Consider the following 18,801-nt stretch of genomic DNA (forward strand, 5'->3'; position numbering starts at 1 on the left):
CATGTAAGCTGAGTTCTCAACGACAACTAAAAATTATCGAGCTGTAGGAAAAGGTGTTCCAAAGGGCACAGAATGTTCAAAAGCCTAGAGGTGCTTTTCAGAGACTGTTAATTTACTGTAGTTGGGACATAAACAGGGAGGAGTGGCAAAAGCTGAAGAGGAAAACAGAACCCATTTCCATTTAAATGAAAGACCATTTAAAATGCCATGTTAAAATTATTTGGAGATTACCCTGACTGTAATAAAGAACTACTGAAGAAGAATTTTTATCATGAGAGTGCTAAAATTGTGTTAAAGAGTCATATTCTGAGCAGAAATGGAGAATGATATGGAATAAGGAGGCTACTTAATAGTAGCAACAGTCTTCTGTTGAAGGCTTATTATGTACCAAACATTGTGTTCTAAGGGCCATAAATTTAAATTTCACAATCACCCTATTAAGTGGTAACATTCCTGTTTTACAAATGAGGAAACTGAAGTTCAGAGCACCATACATTCTAAGTGATAGAGTAAGAACTGAAACCTAGGGTTATCTGACTCTAAAGTCCATGCTCTTAATCATTATTCTATATTTCCTTATGTATTCACAAAGGCCATAGGAATAAGCTATAATGAGGGCCTGAAAATAAAATGTTGGCAGTAAAGATGAAAATAGATTGAGGAGAAATTAAAACAGCAGAAATGATAGAATTTAGGAACTAATCGAACAGGGGCTGTTGATGATTACGCCTAAACTTCTAGGTGGTTGTATACTAGACAGATTATAGTATAAGTCACTGACATAGTGAACCCAGAAATAAATGCTATGGTAATCGTTCAATTTTAGAGGTGATGATCTGAGATCACTGAAAGATATCCTATTGGAGATGTCTAGTAGGCAGCTGAACATATGAGTTTAAAGCCCAGGGGAAAAAATCTGAGCAAGAATAGAGATTTGGGGGTCCTCAGAATTTAGATGGCAACAGAAGCGATAGAAGTAGATGAGATTGTCCACGGAGAATATGTAGAAAAGGCTGACAAAAGTATCCTGGGAAATATGAACGTTTAGAAGATGGATGAAAAAGAAGAGCTTATAAAGAAATCTAAGAAAGGGTCTGTAAAGTAGGAATAAAACCAGAAGAATATGGTATCCCAGAAGACAGGACAGAAAACACCTCAAAAAATGGAGTAATTTAACAATGACAAATACCAGAGAGAAAAGACAAGCTAAGGATTACAAAGTATCCCAAGGACAAAGCAATGAAGTTGTGAGTGACCCTGGGTAGAACACTTCCAATGGAATTACAAGGGTTGAAGTTAGACAAGTTGGATTGAAAGGAAGATAAGGAAGAAAACTCTTTCAAAAAGTTTGACTGTAAAGAGCCAGAGAAAGACAGGATGGCTACTAGAGAGGGCTTTTGGGATTGAAGGAAGTTTTTCTTGTCTTTGTTGACCTTTTTAATAGAAAAGATTTGAGAATGTTTGCTGAATGACTAACGGAAAGAAAAACAAAAAGAAAGCCGTGCTACTACCTAACCATGTGACCCTAGAGAAATTATTTATTTCAGGATTACAGATTTTTAAAATCTATAAACAAGAGGGTTGAACTATGTGTTCTCTGAGGTTCTATGGCATTCTGTGATATTCTACTGAATTAACCCCTAAGCACTCAAATGAGAACAGAGAGGTGTTAACTGGTAAACCTCATAATATTTCAAGGATGAATGTTCACTGTTCCATTGATAGTACCTAGAATAGTGCTTGGCACATGGCAGGTGTTTAATAAATATTTACCGAATGAACGCAAGTATACATAATACAGATGATACCACAATCCTAGCAGCAAAAGCGTAACGTTTATTTTATCAAACAATAAACAGAGTTAAAAAATAATGATGCTAGGAGGTATTAATGTTCCTTTATTCCCTTAAACTTCTTGATTAGTGTGCAAAGAAGCAGTCTAGGGAATCAGATATTTTTGGAGTTGGAGGCAAAAAGATTCCTTTAACGGTCAATTATAAAGCAAATGTATCTTATGTAAAGTGACTACTTGCGAAGTTACCTGAAGAGTTATAAATTTAACAAGATGACTAAGTAAGCAATCTACTGATGACTAATCAGTAGTAGTATTTTAAGAAGAAACTGGAAATTGGAAACAACCAAGGAAAGAGAAGCTAAAGGCCTTCTTTAGCAGTAGTTCGGCCTAGAATTTTTTCTTTTTTTGCTTAAGAAGATTCGTCCTGAGCTAACATCCGCTATCAATCTTCCTCTTTTTGTATGTGAGCTGCCACCATAGCATGGCCACTGATAGATGAGTGGTGTAGGTCCACGCCTGGCAACTGAACCCAGGCTGCTGAGGTGGAATGCACTGAACTTAACCACTAGGCCACCGGGGCTGGCCCTGGCCTAGACTTGGATGCAACCTAAATACTGAGTGCTCAAGAAAGTTAATTTAACTGTAATCAGTTAGATTCCATTGAGAGAAATATAAATACCAACAGGTTTAGGAAAATGGGCACAGATACTGTGTATTTAATAGAGTTAGTTAATCTCATATGGTAAATCCTTTTGAACAGGTGGGAATAAAATTTAGGTTCTTGTGGACTTCAGAACACACTGCTTTTATTCATTCCACAATTTTCCACTTCATTATGCTGGCATCTTACATTTCATTTGATTTAAATAGTTGAAATTATGATTCCCATGACTGTGATTTTACTCAAGTTAAAGCAGGCAACCATTACTAGGACATGTGGTAGTAAGTATCTTCAGAAATTTTCAGGACATTAAATCAAAGTTTTAAAAGAGGTTCAGGATTTGCCAGTTCAAAACTCCAGTACTGGGATAACAAATAAGTTTCATAAATGGACTTTGTTCTTTACTGCCCTCTGAAAAACAAGAATAGATGATATTCAAAAGGAAAAGAAAAATAAGAAAAGAAAAAGAAATATGAAAGGATTATGAATAGGGCAAATAATAAGAGCTTAGTCTAAATAGCAAAAATTAGTACATTTACTTCAAACTCCTTAAAATAGAAATCATTGACTGTTTTCAAATTTGAGAAAACTTATTACATTCCTTATATTCTGGAAGAGAATTCCTTCTCATCTCTCCTGCTATAATATCTGTAAGTCATTATGAAAAAAATTCAATATGCTTAACTTACCTCGAATAGGAGCATTTTATATGCAGTATTTCATTGTTTGGGGGTCTAGAATTCAATAATAAAATTAACATTTACTGGCGCTTACTCTGTACCAGGGACTAATCTAAGCTTTTGACATATTAAGTCAACCAGTTCTCACAACTGCAATGGGTATTGATATTATTATCACTTCTATTTTACATATGAAGAAACAGGCACAGAGGTGTTAAATGTAGGCCCAAAGACACGCAGCTAGTAAGTGGAGGAGTGAATTAACCAAAGCAGTTTGCCTGCAGAGTCTGTGTTCTTAACCATTTTGCTACAATGACTTTTCGTATAATACAAGAAAATTAACATGTTGAACAAACAGGGAGCATTAAAGAGGTAAGAAATTTGAAACTCAAATTACTCAAATATATTTATACACAAACAGAAAAGCCAGTCAATCCAACAGATGTTGAAAAAGAACAATCCAAGAACAAGATATGCTGATTATCAGACTGCAATTTTAAGAAACCAGAATATTCAGGGAGTACTTCCCACTTTGAACATAATGGAATTTTACTTAAATAAATTACCTTTCTGGCCAGAGTACTTGAATTACAGGGGTGAGAACTGAAGATAAGAGTGAATGGAAGAGTACTCCTCTCTCTTAGTCCACATAAACTACATATGGATTAAGTATATGGTACTTCGTTTCAAATGTTTTTTCCTACATGAAACCAACATTTTCTCTTATTTTCAGAAAGGAGCTTGGCAACAAGGGTACTTTTTCCTAAAGTAGCTATAGAAAGGAATTTCTGGGGGTTAGATGATAAGATTATACTGAAATATAAATTATAGTATCTTGGCTTTAATTTTTTCTACCAAGGACCTAAACCAGGTCAAAGATCTCAGAATACGAAAATAAAGTCTGTTAATTCAGTGGTCAATTTTCATGATAAAAAGAGGCACAAAACTAAACTAACTACCCACAATAGGCAAATAGGGTTATTGACAAAGTCTAGTAAACAAAACCAAGGGGTTACCCTACCAGAGCAGGCAGGAATTGGCAAACATTTTTCGTGAAGGGTAGGACAGTAAATCTTTTAGGCTTTGTGGGTCATATAGCCTGTCCCAACTACTTAACTCTACAATTGTAGCATGAAAGCAGCCCTAGACAGTACACAAATGAATGAGCATGGCTGTGTTCTATTAAAACTTTATTTATAAAAACAGGTGTCAGGCCATATTTGGCCCATGGGCTATAGTTTGACCAGCCTGTACTGGGCTATAAAGTTCTCTGGAGGCATAAATTATGTTATGGTCACCTGTACTTACAACAGTTACTAACACATAATGAAGCTTATTAAATTATTTTTCAGCTCAACTAAGTCAATATCCATCCTAAAATATGGAATAAACAGATGGTACTAAATATATTCACTTGGGACATATCAGTGAGCCAGAGACAAAAAGCCTCATCATTGTGGTGGGGTAAATAAACCCTATGTCACACCTCTGAAATTGCTTTCTTGTATGAATATCTGCTCCCAGCTTCTCCTTTGGGGGTTAGGGAGGGAGTATGCCACTTCTGTGAATACATAATAAAATAACTATTGGATATTTAAACCCCAGATGTAATACCTAATTTTCAGTGTTGTTGCTGTTCATGGCGATTTGAATCCCCACCTGCTGACTCCTGCCATTGCCTCAAAGGCTAATTCACTTATGATCCAGGCACCCTTACACTGCCTACTGTAGTTCCAAAACATCTTCTGATTTCTCTTTCCTGTAGTGTACAAAGATGAAGGAAGCTAAAGGAGGAGGAGTCAGAGTGACAGGGGAAAAAGAGTGACTATTAGGACCAAGGTGAGAGATGTGAATTCCCCAATTATTCCAAAATATAGATGGAGGACAAAATCTACCAGGCTGTATCCCAAACCTACACTAGGTACTGAGCATGTTTACATACTCCCATAGCCTTAAATAACAGTTCATTTAGTATCAATTCTTGCTTTTGGCAGGGCAGAAGATTAGGAAAGCACAGAACAGGACTGCAATTTAATGCCATCAAAACAGTTATTGTTTACTGAAACACTTCTTTCTTTATTTTATTTTATTTTTTTGAGGAAGATTCGCCCTGAGCTAACTACTGCCAATCCTCCCCTTTTTGCTGGGGAAGACTGGCCCTGAGCTAACATCCATGCCCATCTTCCTCTGCTTTATATGTGGGACACCTACCATACTGGCTTTTGCCAAATGGTGCCATGTCCACACCTGGGATCCGAACCGGCGAACCTTGGGCTGCCGAGAAGCGAATGTGTGAACTTAACCGCTGCACCACTGGGCCAGCCCCTGAAACACTTCTTTCAATTTAATCTTCCCAACAACCGTATCCAGCAGTGAATATCACACTTTAGGAAACTGAAATTTGCTTATCTTTGTCACAGGTGGTGAGAAATGGACCTAAAATGTGAACTTGGATTTAACTCCAAAGCCCATGTTCCAACACAAAAAATGATGGAAATATACCCCATTTATAAACTGGAGCTTCTTATTTATACAAATTGGGTCAGCAACAAGAAGTCACCTAACAAACACCTAGCAATTATAGAATGGCCACTGAAAAAAACATTTTTCAAATAAAAAACCTACCGTAGGAAGGAAAAACGCATTCCTATATCACTCAGGGGATATTAAGAAGGATAAGATACCTATTTCCTTTCTACTCAAATAAATGACATGAAAGGAAACATCTTTTATCATTAATTTTGGTGGAGAAAATCTTCAATCTCTGTACTAGAAAGTGAGAAGTGTTTTGTTTGTTTAAATAATCTTATTATTTAGGCCTCTGATAAACTCAGTTAAAACATATTTTTACATTATAATAATTGTTATTTAGAATAAATCTTCTCAGTTCTGGCTCATTACTTAGGTAATGAGGTACTAAATAACTTAAGGAGTTGGAGTATTTTTAAATTAGGTGCTTTAAAGACCACTGTCCCTGTGTAAGTAAAAACAGCATTCAACTGGACAGGCTAGTGAAGCTGAGGAAGCCTTTGCTGTCCTTCGAATAGTAGGAAGGTATTCCCTATCAGAAATCAAGCTCCAAAACTGGAGGCCCAGGAATAGGGTTGCAAACACTGCATGGCCTTCTTAATGGAATGGTGGAATGATAATTCAAGTTCTTTTCTAAGTTGAACATATTTACTTCTGGTTTCCAAAGGATTTTTTTTTTCCCTTCCCAAAGCCCCAGTACGTAGCTGTACATTCTAGTTGTAAGTCCTTCTAGTTTTATTTGAGCTGCTGCCACAACATGGCTACTGACAGACAAGTGGTGTGGCTCCTCACCCGGGAACTGAACCCTAGCCACACAAGTGGAGCACACCAAACTTTAACCACTAGGCCATCAGGGCTGGCTCTCCAAAGGATTTTAGAATGCTGGAGTTGGATAAAATTTTGGAGAATTTGGTATAAACAACCATCTACTTCTGTATTCCAGATGTTTTTTTAAAAAAAGAATATTCTAAGAGCTGAACAAGAAAGGGATATAAAACAAGACCTGGATCTTTCTCCCTTAACTATCCCAGACCCACCATTCAGGCATTGAGATAGGACATAATATTAACAGGAATACAACTATCAAAGAATGACTCTGAAGTCAAGAAACAATCAAAAGGAATGGCTTAAAACTAACTAGTTATTGAGGATAGAATTCTCAAGAAATAAAAGGTTGGGGGAAAACATTCTAGAAGAAAAGAATGAAGTAAAATGGTTATAAACTATTAAAAATTTGTTCCTAGAGGGAGAGCTATTATTTCCCACTCTCGGTTTCACTCCCTTCCTCCTGAGACCAATTAACTTTGCAGATGGAGAGGTGCTGCCTGTATTTTGTTATTACAGGAATTTGGGGCAAGGAGCTGACTAAGCTCTCTCCTTATTCATCACTATTCTAAAAGGCTTGGAAGAGAAGAGGAAAGGAAGAGGTACAGTAAGCAGTCTGTAGATTTTTATACATTTGAGCCTATTTCTAGGAATGTATGTTTGTACGAAGAATAGCAAGGTTAAAGGTATCTCCTCACGGGGCTTGGCCAACACCAGTCCCACCTACACCCTAACTCCTCCCTTCTCCAGTCTGTTTGGAGGTCAACAGGTTGGAATTTGCAGAGGAGAACCTTCAGTCAAGAGGGTATTGGAGGAACAAATTTTACATCTAAACATCTCAATAATAATTTGACTTGTAGCTACCTGAGGAATGCTGACTTTAATTTAAAGGATTAGGAATAGGGCCAGGGTCCAGAAGGCAGGGATGTTTGCCCCACACCCTCCCTAGTGCTGTCTAGAATAGGAACATGCAGGGTAAGGCAGAGAGCACTACAAATTTAAGACTACAGAGAATAGGACAGCTCCTCCCAGGAGAAAAAAAATTGAGGATAAATTCTAGATCCCCAAAGCCAAAAAAGGCAATAGGGGCATTATTTTAGCCCTAACTCTTATTTACCTGGCTCTTTAAATGTCTTTGTATATGTCCAGAAGGAGCTGAAGGAAGGATGTTTTCTGCTACAGAGAAGAGAAACTGAAGGCTGCTTCTACAGGACCAGCACTAGGGGGCACCGGAGCAAAGTTATACTGAGCATGACCTGTGAGACTGCCAAAGAGCTTCAACTCTGGAAATTAGGGGAACAGAGGAAATACCCATTGGTGAAACCCAGTGCACTTCCATTTCAAATAAAGATCTAATCCTGTTCTTGAGATAGTCTTCTCATATACTTCATTTTATAAAATAGTGTTTACCATTGAGTTAAATTTTAACTTGAATTTAAAGTTGAAATATAACTACCATTCATAATCTCCTGAATGACAGTGTTCACGACAATAAAGAAAAATAAATTTTAGAAAGTATTCTCTAAAAAGCCATTTGGCAATATGCATCAAGTTTTGAAAGTATGTACAATCTTTGACCCAGAAATTCCATTTCTAAGAATACAATACAGATGAAACACTGTAAATCACAAATAAGCTTTAGCACCAGAATGCCCATCACAGCATTAATTTTATTAGTAAAATGTTTGAACGACCTAAATATCTAAGAAAGGAGAGTGGCAAAATAAATTATGGTTTAGCTACATGATGGACTACATTAAAAATATTATCTATAAACATTTTTAATAACTGAAGAAAATGTTATGTTAATTGAAGAGACAAAAACTTGTAAATACATTATGATCTCAATAAGACTGAAAACTACGTAAGAAAAACTTCTACAAGAAAATACACTAAAATATTAACAGTGGTTATCTACTAAAATTTGGAAATTTTATTTTATTTTTTTTACAATGAACACACACTCAAGTAAGAGAGCCCAAGTTTATGAAAACCATTCTACCTTACATTTTACACCAAAAACTAGTAAGTATAATTTATTAATTAAAAATCTAAGTGTCCTCTTCGGAGATTTAAATGAGTTTTTATAAATGTAACGAGTAGAGAAAAACAAACAGTGGTCAGCTGGCTAGCTCCCTCACTAGCTAAATGGCTCATTCCACATTAACATCGTAATTATTCAACAAAAACCCAAAAGTAACTCATGTAATAAGACTTTCCAATTGTCTCTAAATGATCAACATTACAAGAGTTAAACATATAGACCTCAAGGGTCTACTGAATTACATTTAAATTTCAGGAAACAAATTAAAAGGAAAAAAAATGGATAGAGAGTTTTTGGTGCATCACTACCAAAGTCTTTCCCATACTTGAACTGTAACCCATTGGCATTACAAACTGAACCAGTTAAAATCACAGTAACTTCTCATTTAAATAGTTTGTGGGATACAGAACAATGAAAGAAAACTGGCTATGTGACATAACTTTTCACTATCCAACTGATTAACAGACACTGCTGGTTTGTGTTCAGTGAAAAGTCAACCAATGTGCCCTTAGAAAATTCATTTAAAAAAACCTCAAATACCCACAAAACTCTCTAGAAACAGTTGTATTAAAAGCTTAATAAGGGGCCAGCCCCGTGGCATACTGGTTAAGTTTCCACACTTGCTTCGGTGCCCAGGGGTTCATAGATTCAGATCCCAGGCACATACCCACACAACGCTCATCAAGCCACACTGTGGTGGTATCCCACATACAAAATAGAGGAAGACTGTCACATATGTTAGCTCAGGGCCAATCTTCCTCAAGCAAAAAGAGGAAGATTGGAAATAGATGCTAGCTCAGGGCCAATCTTCCTCACCAAAAAAAAAGCTTAATAATACAAGAATTTAAAGAGTGGCAAAAGAGAGACCACGAGATTGGGATTCAAAAGACTTGTGCTTTAAGTCTGTGATCGTAGGCAAGTCCCAATTTTTGTATCAGGTTCCTTATCTGTAAAACCGGATTATGACAACATCCACTTTATAGGATTATTAGAAGACAATTAAATTAGAGCATTTATATTCAAGTGATTTATAAGATGTAAGAGAAATCAACAAGGTAATAATAACAACAACAACAACGTCCCTTTCTAGGCCTTACCTAAAATGAACAGTTTTCGTCAAATCATTTCCAAATTCCCTTATAGCTCTAATATACATTTATAAACATCAGAATAATACTGCTACAGCAAGTAAGATATAGAACATACTAAGCATTTTTTAGTATTCATTCAAGCTCAACAACTCTGTGAGTTATATATAACCCCAAACCTAAGATTAGAATGAGGAATCAAGATGTTTTTGCACTAGTAGTTTTTAAAAATTAATTTTTGTGATAAAATTCTTATCACTATTAAATATCATTAACAACAAAAACAATCCCTCAAACAGTATTAAAAAGTGTAAAGAGAAAGGTAAATTTCTCTCCTTCCTATGCCTGCCCCAAAGAATCTCTGTTTCCCAGAGGTAACCACTGTTAAGATTCCTGTATATCTATCCAGACATCTTCGGTACAGCAGTTATTAACCTTACCAGAGATTGCAGAATTTTAGAGCTGGAAAAGATTGGCCCAACCCAATTTTCAATTTTATAAATAAGTAACCTGAGTTACGGATAAGTGATTTTTTAACTGTTGTTACTATCTGGAAAGTACTTTACAACTGATAAAATGCTTTAACATAAATCATCTGCTTTAAAATTATTTTAGTGACTTACCTCAAGGTTATTTATACAAGTTAATCATTGATGTGGCTGGAACTATAGTTAGAAAGTTGATTATCTTATTAAGTGGGATCTTAACATAGATCATTTGTATATAAAGTTTATGTATGTGGCTCTTAAATTTTCAAAAATATACTACATCATATAGGAGATTAGAAAGTTTGGCAATTCTTGATCTGGTAATTATTATATATGAGTCATTAAAGTAATTGTTTTAAAAGGAGTAATTATTATTATTAGAAATGAAAGATTAAGTTTTAAAGTGTGCACGTCTTGAAGATTCATGCTTTTTAAAAATTATCACTCAGAGGACCACTTTTAAACTATAGACATAAATGATATACAATGATTACTGAATGTACTTTGGATAAGAAAATTACCAACACCTTCAATGTGAGAAGAGATAAGAGAAAGCTAAATAAGGAGAATTTCACATATGATATAAATGCACAAAAAACTATAAATAGAAATCAACAACAATAAAGCACCTAAGATTCTGCAGTGTTCTTTCTGGCATAAAGAAAAATCAGTGCTGGCCACAAAATCTGCACTGCCACTGTGGCAATGACCATTACAAAGTCTGTATTATGATTAATGACAAAAATGAAGTTATCTTTTTTTTTTTTTTTTTTTTTTTTTTTTTTAAAGATTTTATTTTTTTCCTTTTTCTCCCCAAAGCCCCCCGGTACATAGTTGTATATTCTTCGTTGTGGGTCCTTCTAGTTGTGGCATGTGGGACGCTGCCTCAGCGTGGTCTGATGAGCAGTGCCATGTCCGCGCCCAGGATTCGAACCGACGAAACACTGGGCCGCCTGCAGCGGAGCGCGCGAACTTAACCACTCGGCCACGGGGCCAGCCCTGAAGTTATCTTTTATTTGGAGAATATGTCAGTTCAAAATTAAACAGAAAGGCCAAGAATCTCAAAATCTGCTGTAAGAGAATTAAAATAGAATGAAAAAAATAAAAAATGTTCAAAGAAGTGGGTTCAAGAAGAGAGATTCTCACTCCAATTACAGAATATGGTTGCATAAGAACAAAATTTAAATTAAACGTGATGGGGAAATTAACCATTAATTATTCTAAATATTTAGGCAAATATATATCCAAATTTGCTAAAATGCAGTTATCAACATTCAGCCAAAATACAAATAATTCAGTTAACCAAAATTATCACAGTTGAAAAAAATGGAAAACAAAAATCAACCGTTTGAAAAAAATCAGAATAAAAGTAATTGTGTGTAACATATAAACTCTTGCTATCAAATTTTAACTTACATATATTCAATCTCCTTTAATTTTACCATATTAAAAATATTTCGAAAAATATGACAACATAATGCTGTTTTAAAGTAGCTTTTGTTACTAATAAAAGAAGGTTAACTTTGATTTTTGCTTTTCAAGACTGAAACTGTCAATAAAATAAAAAAAAAACCGGTGGCTAACCAATACACTACCATCTTTCTAATTAAAAACAATCAAAAACCCCAATTACTTTCCAATGGCAGAGAAATCCTCAAATTACTAATCAAAAGGACAAAAAGAAAAAAATCCTTTCTCTTGAGAAAAGAATGCTCCATATCAAGCTGTTGGTTCTATGTGGAAATGTATTATTAACCTTCTTCACTGGTAAACACCTTCTGTTTTGTTAAGACGAGGATATGTAAACATCATAATTTTCTTTCTTTCCTTTTTAACTTGAGGAAGGTTGTTGCTGAGCTAATATCTGTGCCAATTTTCCTCTATTTTATGTGGGATGCCGCCACAGCAAGGCTTTATGAGTGCTGCTAGGTCTGCCCCCAGGATCCAAACCCGCATACCCCAGGCTGACAAAGCAGAGCGCACAAACCTCACCACTACGTCACTGGGCTGGCCCCTCATATTTTTACTTGGTTCTTTTTTTCCTTTCTTATTGCAATAACATTGGTTCATAACATTATATAAATTCCAGGTATATATAATTATATTTTGATTTTTGTGTAGATTACATCATGTTCACCACCCAAAGACTAATTACAATCCAATTTATTTGGTTCTTTATCAAGTGTTTGCTCTTTAATCATATGTTCAAGTCTCTCATTTCATGAAACAGTTGAAATATTTATTTTATATTTGTGTCAGATAATTTCAATTTATAAACTATGTTTTTGGTCTGATTCTCTTCATGGTTTATTCATGGTTTCTTGTTTCCTTTTCAGTTGAGTGTTTTTTTTTTACTATAATCTCATTTTTCCTAAAATTTTACTTGTGGAAAATTCTTTGAGGCAAATTCGTTCAGAAGGAATTTATATTTGATTCTATTAGGTGCTTGGAGATACCATCACTACAGAACATTTAAATCAAAATCTCAATTTTTTTTTTTAATGGACCTTGAAGTAGCATGAACTTAGGCTGGAAACCTATCTGACAGCCAGCTCATGGTTATAAACTTTCATGGGAGACCTATTTTCTCCCCTTTAATCAGTGACAAATTTTAAGACAGCCTGTTTTCCTTATATTCTCCCATGAACAGAGCTGGTGTGGATTTATTCCTAATTTACCCTTGTGCTGGGAGTAGCTCTCTACAATCCCAGCTTTACTGGGGAGATGTGCTACCTATTAGACACTCTACCTTGGAAGAGTCTTGGGATTTGTCTAGATTAGAAACGATCTTCAAGGTTAAGTAGGCTTCAGTGCTCTGCTTGACTCTTTTGAATCCTAGTTTCACTTAATCTCTGGTTTATATTTTCTTCTTGGTTTTGCACGGTCATGGATAGATTAAAAATTTTTTAAAAAACAATTTAAGTTGTTTTTAACAAGAGTGTTGTTTACTTTGGGCCCCAAGACATCATAATGCCAGAACCGAGAGCTACATCTATTATCTTTCAATATTATCCTTTTTTTTATAGCATGTCACCCATCAGAGGTCTTGTGGTTTCTACTACAGCTATTTCTTATAAGAATTTTAACTTTGTATATATACGATTATGTGTCTATGGCTTAAAGACTGGTTATCTTCCAAAGAGGTAAAATATACTTACTCATAGGACAAAGCAGGAACTGATAACAATAATTATCATATCTTTTATTAAAAATTATAATTTATTCTAACTGATAACAATAAATTGTTAAATAATGAGTTAAGCAAGGTTATTTTATTTTAGTAATAACTCTTCTGCCTACAGAAACTCTTACTTACTTTGGAAGGAGAACCATCAGTAATTTTCACCAACTGCCAAAGAATCGAGTAATGGGAACACTGCAGTGCCTGTACGACTATCTGTATCAAATAAAAAAATTCAAACAAATGAGACATAATTTATGTTTGCACAGTATTAAGAGAACAATATTTATCATAATTTTTATCTTATAATAAGGTTTCAAGTCCAAATTTTTGTAGATGAGAATGTATAAAACAAATAGTTAAAAAAAGACAAATCAACAGATCAATCGAGAGATTAAAGATAGAACGTATCTTGATAAATACGGACCCAAATAACACTATGCTTTGAACAAAACTGTACTATCAGGAATACTCTGCTTAGTTACATTTTTAAAAGGAGGTTGAAGAAATTATTTTTATGCAAATTTTATACCTGAAAAATTTATCGAAATTTTATAACTGATTATTTGTTACAAAACATTTTTAATGTGAAATATAACAATCATATAGAAATGTGCATAAAACATAAACATATATTAAAAACTTGATTAATATAAATAAAAATTAATATAAATAAAAATATGTAATCACCACCTAGGTCAAGAAATAAAACACTGCCAGTACCTTCTCCCAATATAATCTTTTACCTTCCCTCTAAGGGTAACAGTTATTTTGACTTTATCAGACAGTCAGTACATTTTAACTACCTAAGTCTGCATTCCTAAATACTGAGTTTATTATGCCAAGTTGTGAACACTATATAAATGAAATCGTGCAATATGTATTACTTTGAATCTGACTTCTTTCATTTGAATATTTATGTTTAAGACTTATACATGTTGTTGCAAGTAGTTCTAGTTTATCATTTTTTGGTCCTCTATCAGATTTAAGATATCCTCCTATTTATTTATCCATTCTCTTGTTGAATTTTTACAATGTTTCCAATTTTAGGCCATTATGAATACTGCTGCTATGAATATTCTTACTATATACGTCTCCTGGTGCACCCACGTAGGCATTCCTCTAGTGCAGAGGTTCTAGAAGTTTTTAGTTTCCAGGACTTCCTTGCACTCTTAAAAATTACTAAGGGCTGCAAAGAGCTTTTGTTTATGTGAGATATGTCTCTATAGATTATGATGATAGAAATTAAAACTAATAAATATTTAAAATATTAACTCATTTAAAAATAAAAATAAACTGATTATATCATAACATTAATAATAAATATGTCTGAAAAACAACTAAGACTTCTAAAATGAAAAAAAATTAGTAGGAAGAATGGCACTGTTTACATTTTTGCAAATCTCTTTAATGTCTGGCTTAATAGAAAACTGGAGTTTCTTATCTGCCTCTACATTGTTACAATATGCTGCTTTTTACTTATTTATTTTTATTTTTCATTGAGTTCATAATAGTTTACATCAATGTGAGATTTCAGTTGTACATTATTTTGTGTCTGTCACCACATAAGTGCTCCCCTTGACCCCCCATGCCCACCCCCACCCCCCTTCCCCTGGTAACCACTGAAGTGTTTTCTTTGTCCATGTGTTTGTTCATATTACACATATGACTGAAATCATCCGGTGTTTGTCTTTCTCGGCCTGGCTTATTTTGCTCAGCGTAATTCCCTCCAGGTCCTTCCATGTTGTTGCAGATGCGACGAATTTGTCTTTTTTATGGCTGAGTAGTATTCCAAAGTATATATGTGTACCATAGCTTCTTTATCCAATCATCAGTCGATGGGCACTTGGATTGTTTCCATGTCTTGGGTATTGTGAATAGTGCTGCAATGAATGTAGGGGTGCATATATTACTTTGGATTATTGATTTCAAGTTCTTTGGGTAGATACCCAGTAGTGGGATAACTGGGTCAGATGGTAGTTCTAGTTTTAGATTTTTGAGGAACCTCCATACTGGGTTCCATAGTGGCTGCACCAGCCTGCATTCCCACCAGCAGTGTATAAGCATTCGCTTTCCTCTACATCCTCTCCAACATTTTTATTTCCAGCCTTAGTGATTATAGCCATTTTTAACAGGTGTAAGGTGGTATCTTAGTGTAGTTTTGATTTGCATTTCCCTGATGATTAGTGATGCTGAACATCTTTTCATGTGTTTATTGGCCATCTGTATATCTTCTTTGCAAAAATGTCTGTTCATATCCTCTGCCCATTTTTTGATTGGGCTGTTTCTTTTTTTTATTGTTGTGTGAGTTCCTTATATATTATGGAGATTAGCCCCTTGTCAGACATATGATTTGCAAATATTTTCTCTCAATTGGTAAGTTGTCTTTGTTTTGATCCTACTTTCTTTTGCCTTGCAGAAGCTCTTTAGTCTGATGAACTCCCAATTGTTTATTTTTTCTTTTGTTTTCCTTGTCTGAGAAGACATCGTGTTCAAAAAGATTCTTTAAGTTCCATGTCAAAGAGTGTACTCCCTATATTATCTTCTAGTTTTACGCTTTCAGGACTTATCTTCAAGTCTTTGATCCGTTTTGAGTTTATTTTTGTGTATGGCGTGAGATAATGGTCTACCTTCATTCTTTTGCATGTGGCTGTCCAGTTTTCCCAACACCATTTATTGAAAAGACTATCTTTTCTCCATCGTATGTTCCTGGCACCTTTGTCGAAGTTAGCTGTCCACAGATGTGTGGTTTTATTTCTGGGCTTTCAGTTCTGTTCCATTGATCTGTGTGCCTGTTTCTGTACCACTACCATGCCATTTTGATCACTATGGCTTTGTAGTACATTTTGAAATCAGGGATTGCGATACTTCCAGCTTTGTTCTTTTTTCTCAGGACTGCCTTAGCAATTCAGGGTCTTTGGTTGCCCCATATGAATTTTAGGATTCTTTGTTCTATTTCCATGAAGAATGTCATTGGGATTCTGATTTGGATTGCACTGAATCTGCAGATTGCTTTGGGTAGTATGGACATTTTAACTACGTTTATTCTTCCAATCCATGTGATGGGATCTCTTTCCATTGCTTTATGTCATTATCAATTTCTTTCAGTAATGTCTTATAATTTTCATTGTATAAGTCCTTCACTTCCTTGGTTAAATTTATTCCTGGGTACTTTATTCTTTTAGTTGCGATTGCAAATGGAACTGTATTCTTGAGTTCTCTTTCTGTAAGGTCATTATTAGACTATAGAAAAGCAACTGATTTTTGTAAGTTGATTTTGTACCCTGCAACTTTACTGTAGTTGTTAATTATTTCTACTAGTTTTCCAATGGACTCTTTGCAGTTTTCTATATATAAGATCATGTCGTCTGCAAACAGCGAGAGTTTCACTTCTTCCCTCCCTATTTGCATTCCTTTGATTCCTTTCTCTTGCCTAATTGCTCTGGTCAAAACCTCCAGTACTACGTTGAATAAGAGTGGTGACAGTGGGCATCCTTGTCTTGTTCCTGTTCTCATGGGGAGGGTGTTCACTTTTTGCCCATTGAGTATGATGTTGGCTGTGGGTTTGTCATATATGGCCTTTATTATGTTGAGGTAATTTCCTTCTGTCACCATTTTGGTAAGAGTTTTTATCATAAATGGCTGTTGGATCTTGTCAAATGCTTTGACTGCATCTATTGAGATGATCATGTGGTTTTTATTCCTCAGTTTGTTGATGTGGTGTATCATGTTGATTGATTTGCAGATGTTGAACCATCCCTGTGTCCCTGGAATAAATCCCACTAGATCAAGATGTATGATCCTTTTGATGTATTGCTGAATTCGGGTTGCCAAAATTTTGTTGAGGATTTTTGCATCCATGTTCATCAGTGATACTGGCCACTAGTTTTCCTTTTTTGTGTTGTCCTTGTCAGGCTTTGGTATCAGAGTGATGTTAGCCTCGGAGAATGTGTTAGGAAGGGTTCCATCTTCCCTAATTTTTTGGAATAGCTTGAGAAGGACAGGGATTAAATCCTCTCTGAAAGTTTGGTAGAATTCCCCAGGGAAGCCATCTGGTCCCAGGGTTTTATTCTTTGGGACAATATGCTATTTTGATTGAAGCATATGAAGAAAATCCAGTGTCACAGATTAGTTGGAAAAGAAAGTAAATTTTAATAGCCTTTATAACTAACAGTCATTTTTTAATATGACACCAAAACAGCAATGTACACTTGTGAGAGAATGAGAAGGAAAAAAGCAAATAACATCTTCCTCTAATTATGAAAAGAGTTTGACTTCATGGACCCGCCCCGGAAATCCCCAGGGGTTCCTGAATCATACTTTGAGAACCACTGCTCTAGGAATAAAATTACTGGGTAATATAGTATATGTATGTTTAAATTTATAGTAGATAGTACCAAACTGTTGTCCAAAGTGGCTGTATCTGGTAGTCTTTGACAGTTCCTGTGGCTCCATGTCTTCAACAACACTTAATATCATCAAATGTTTTAAATTTGGTGATTTTCTTATGTATGACTAATATCTTAATGTGGCAGTAAGTTACACTTCTCTAATTACCAGTGGGGATGAGCACCTTTTCAGTTTTTACTGGTACTGAATTCTTGTTTTGTAAAATGTTGTCCATATTTTTCAGAGAGAACAGAATTCAGGAAAATAAAATTAAGAATCATAACATAAAAAGAATTTCATTTTGGATAGGTCTTTTACTACATTTTTGTTTTAATACATGGTGTATCTTTATTACATTAAAGCATATCCAATAATATGATATTCCATTATTAGAGTGTGTGTATTATCTTCTCTACTTGATAAACTAAAAACCGCAAGGATGAATATATGTAGAGAATAAATCAAAAGAGAAATCATTAACTGGAATGCTGCAGGAAGTAGTTGAGAGTTTTAGCAGGTTTCACTTTAAAAATTTCAGGTTACAGATCACTTAAGCAAAAGATATCTCCAATGCGCCTACTCAGCACTGAAAATAACTCATCAGAATTAGAAAGATGAGTGGTGCTGCTTTTGATGCAACACTAATGAGATGATGTCAGGATTTTGTTAAACATAATAATTAAATGATTGATTCATGTCAGAATGCCAGAAACAAGATTACTAAAACACTGTCAAGTTATGAACATCAATGCTAAAGAAATCACCTTACTATACTTAGAAGATCCTCAATATGGTACACCTACTGGTCCTAAGACACCTTTTGATAACCTCTAATTTATAATATATAAGTAAAGTGGTTTGTGTGGAAGGAAAAGATTAAAAATTTTTCACTTGAAATAAATTGAATTGTTAAATTACTTGAAAAGTGATACACAAATTAGCAGTAATCAATAGGAAACTGACATGGAAAAAAGTAATGCTGAAGAATTGCTTAATTTTGGTGACATCATTTATCATAATCATAGCAAACATTTCCCTTTCTTCTACACTTCTATTGACCTATTATACTAAAATTATTCAAACTGTGTTCCAAAGTTTTGCGGAAGTTTCTCAGAGGTGGT

General features: G+C 34.8%; 1 protein-coding gene across 5 annotated transcripts in view; it reads right to left on the bottom strand.

Moving 5' to 3' along the window:
* Nucleotides 1-18,801, bottom strand: part of STAG1 (STAG1 cohesin complex component) — a 369,927-nt gene that overhangs the window by 41,172 nt on the left and 309,954 nt on the right. For all 5 annotated transcript variants that reach the window (XM_044754937.2, XM_070493352.1, XM_070493351.1 and 2 more), the window contains one exon: nt 13,427-13,507. In XM_044754937.2, the coding sequence (XP_044610872.1) occupies nt 13,427-13,507 (81 nt within the window). The remainder of the gene's footprint in view (nt 1-13,426; nt 13,508-18,801) is intronic.

Source organism: Equus asinus, chromosome 21 (assembly GCF_041296235.1).
Source record: "Equus asinus isolate D_3611 breed Donkey chromosome 21, EquAss-T2T_v2, whole genome shotgun sequence".
NCBI classification, from domain to species: domain Eukaryota; kingdom Metazoa; phylum Chordata; class Mammalia; order Perissodactyla; family Equidae; genus Equus; species Equus asinus.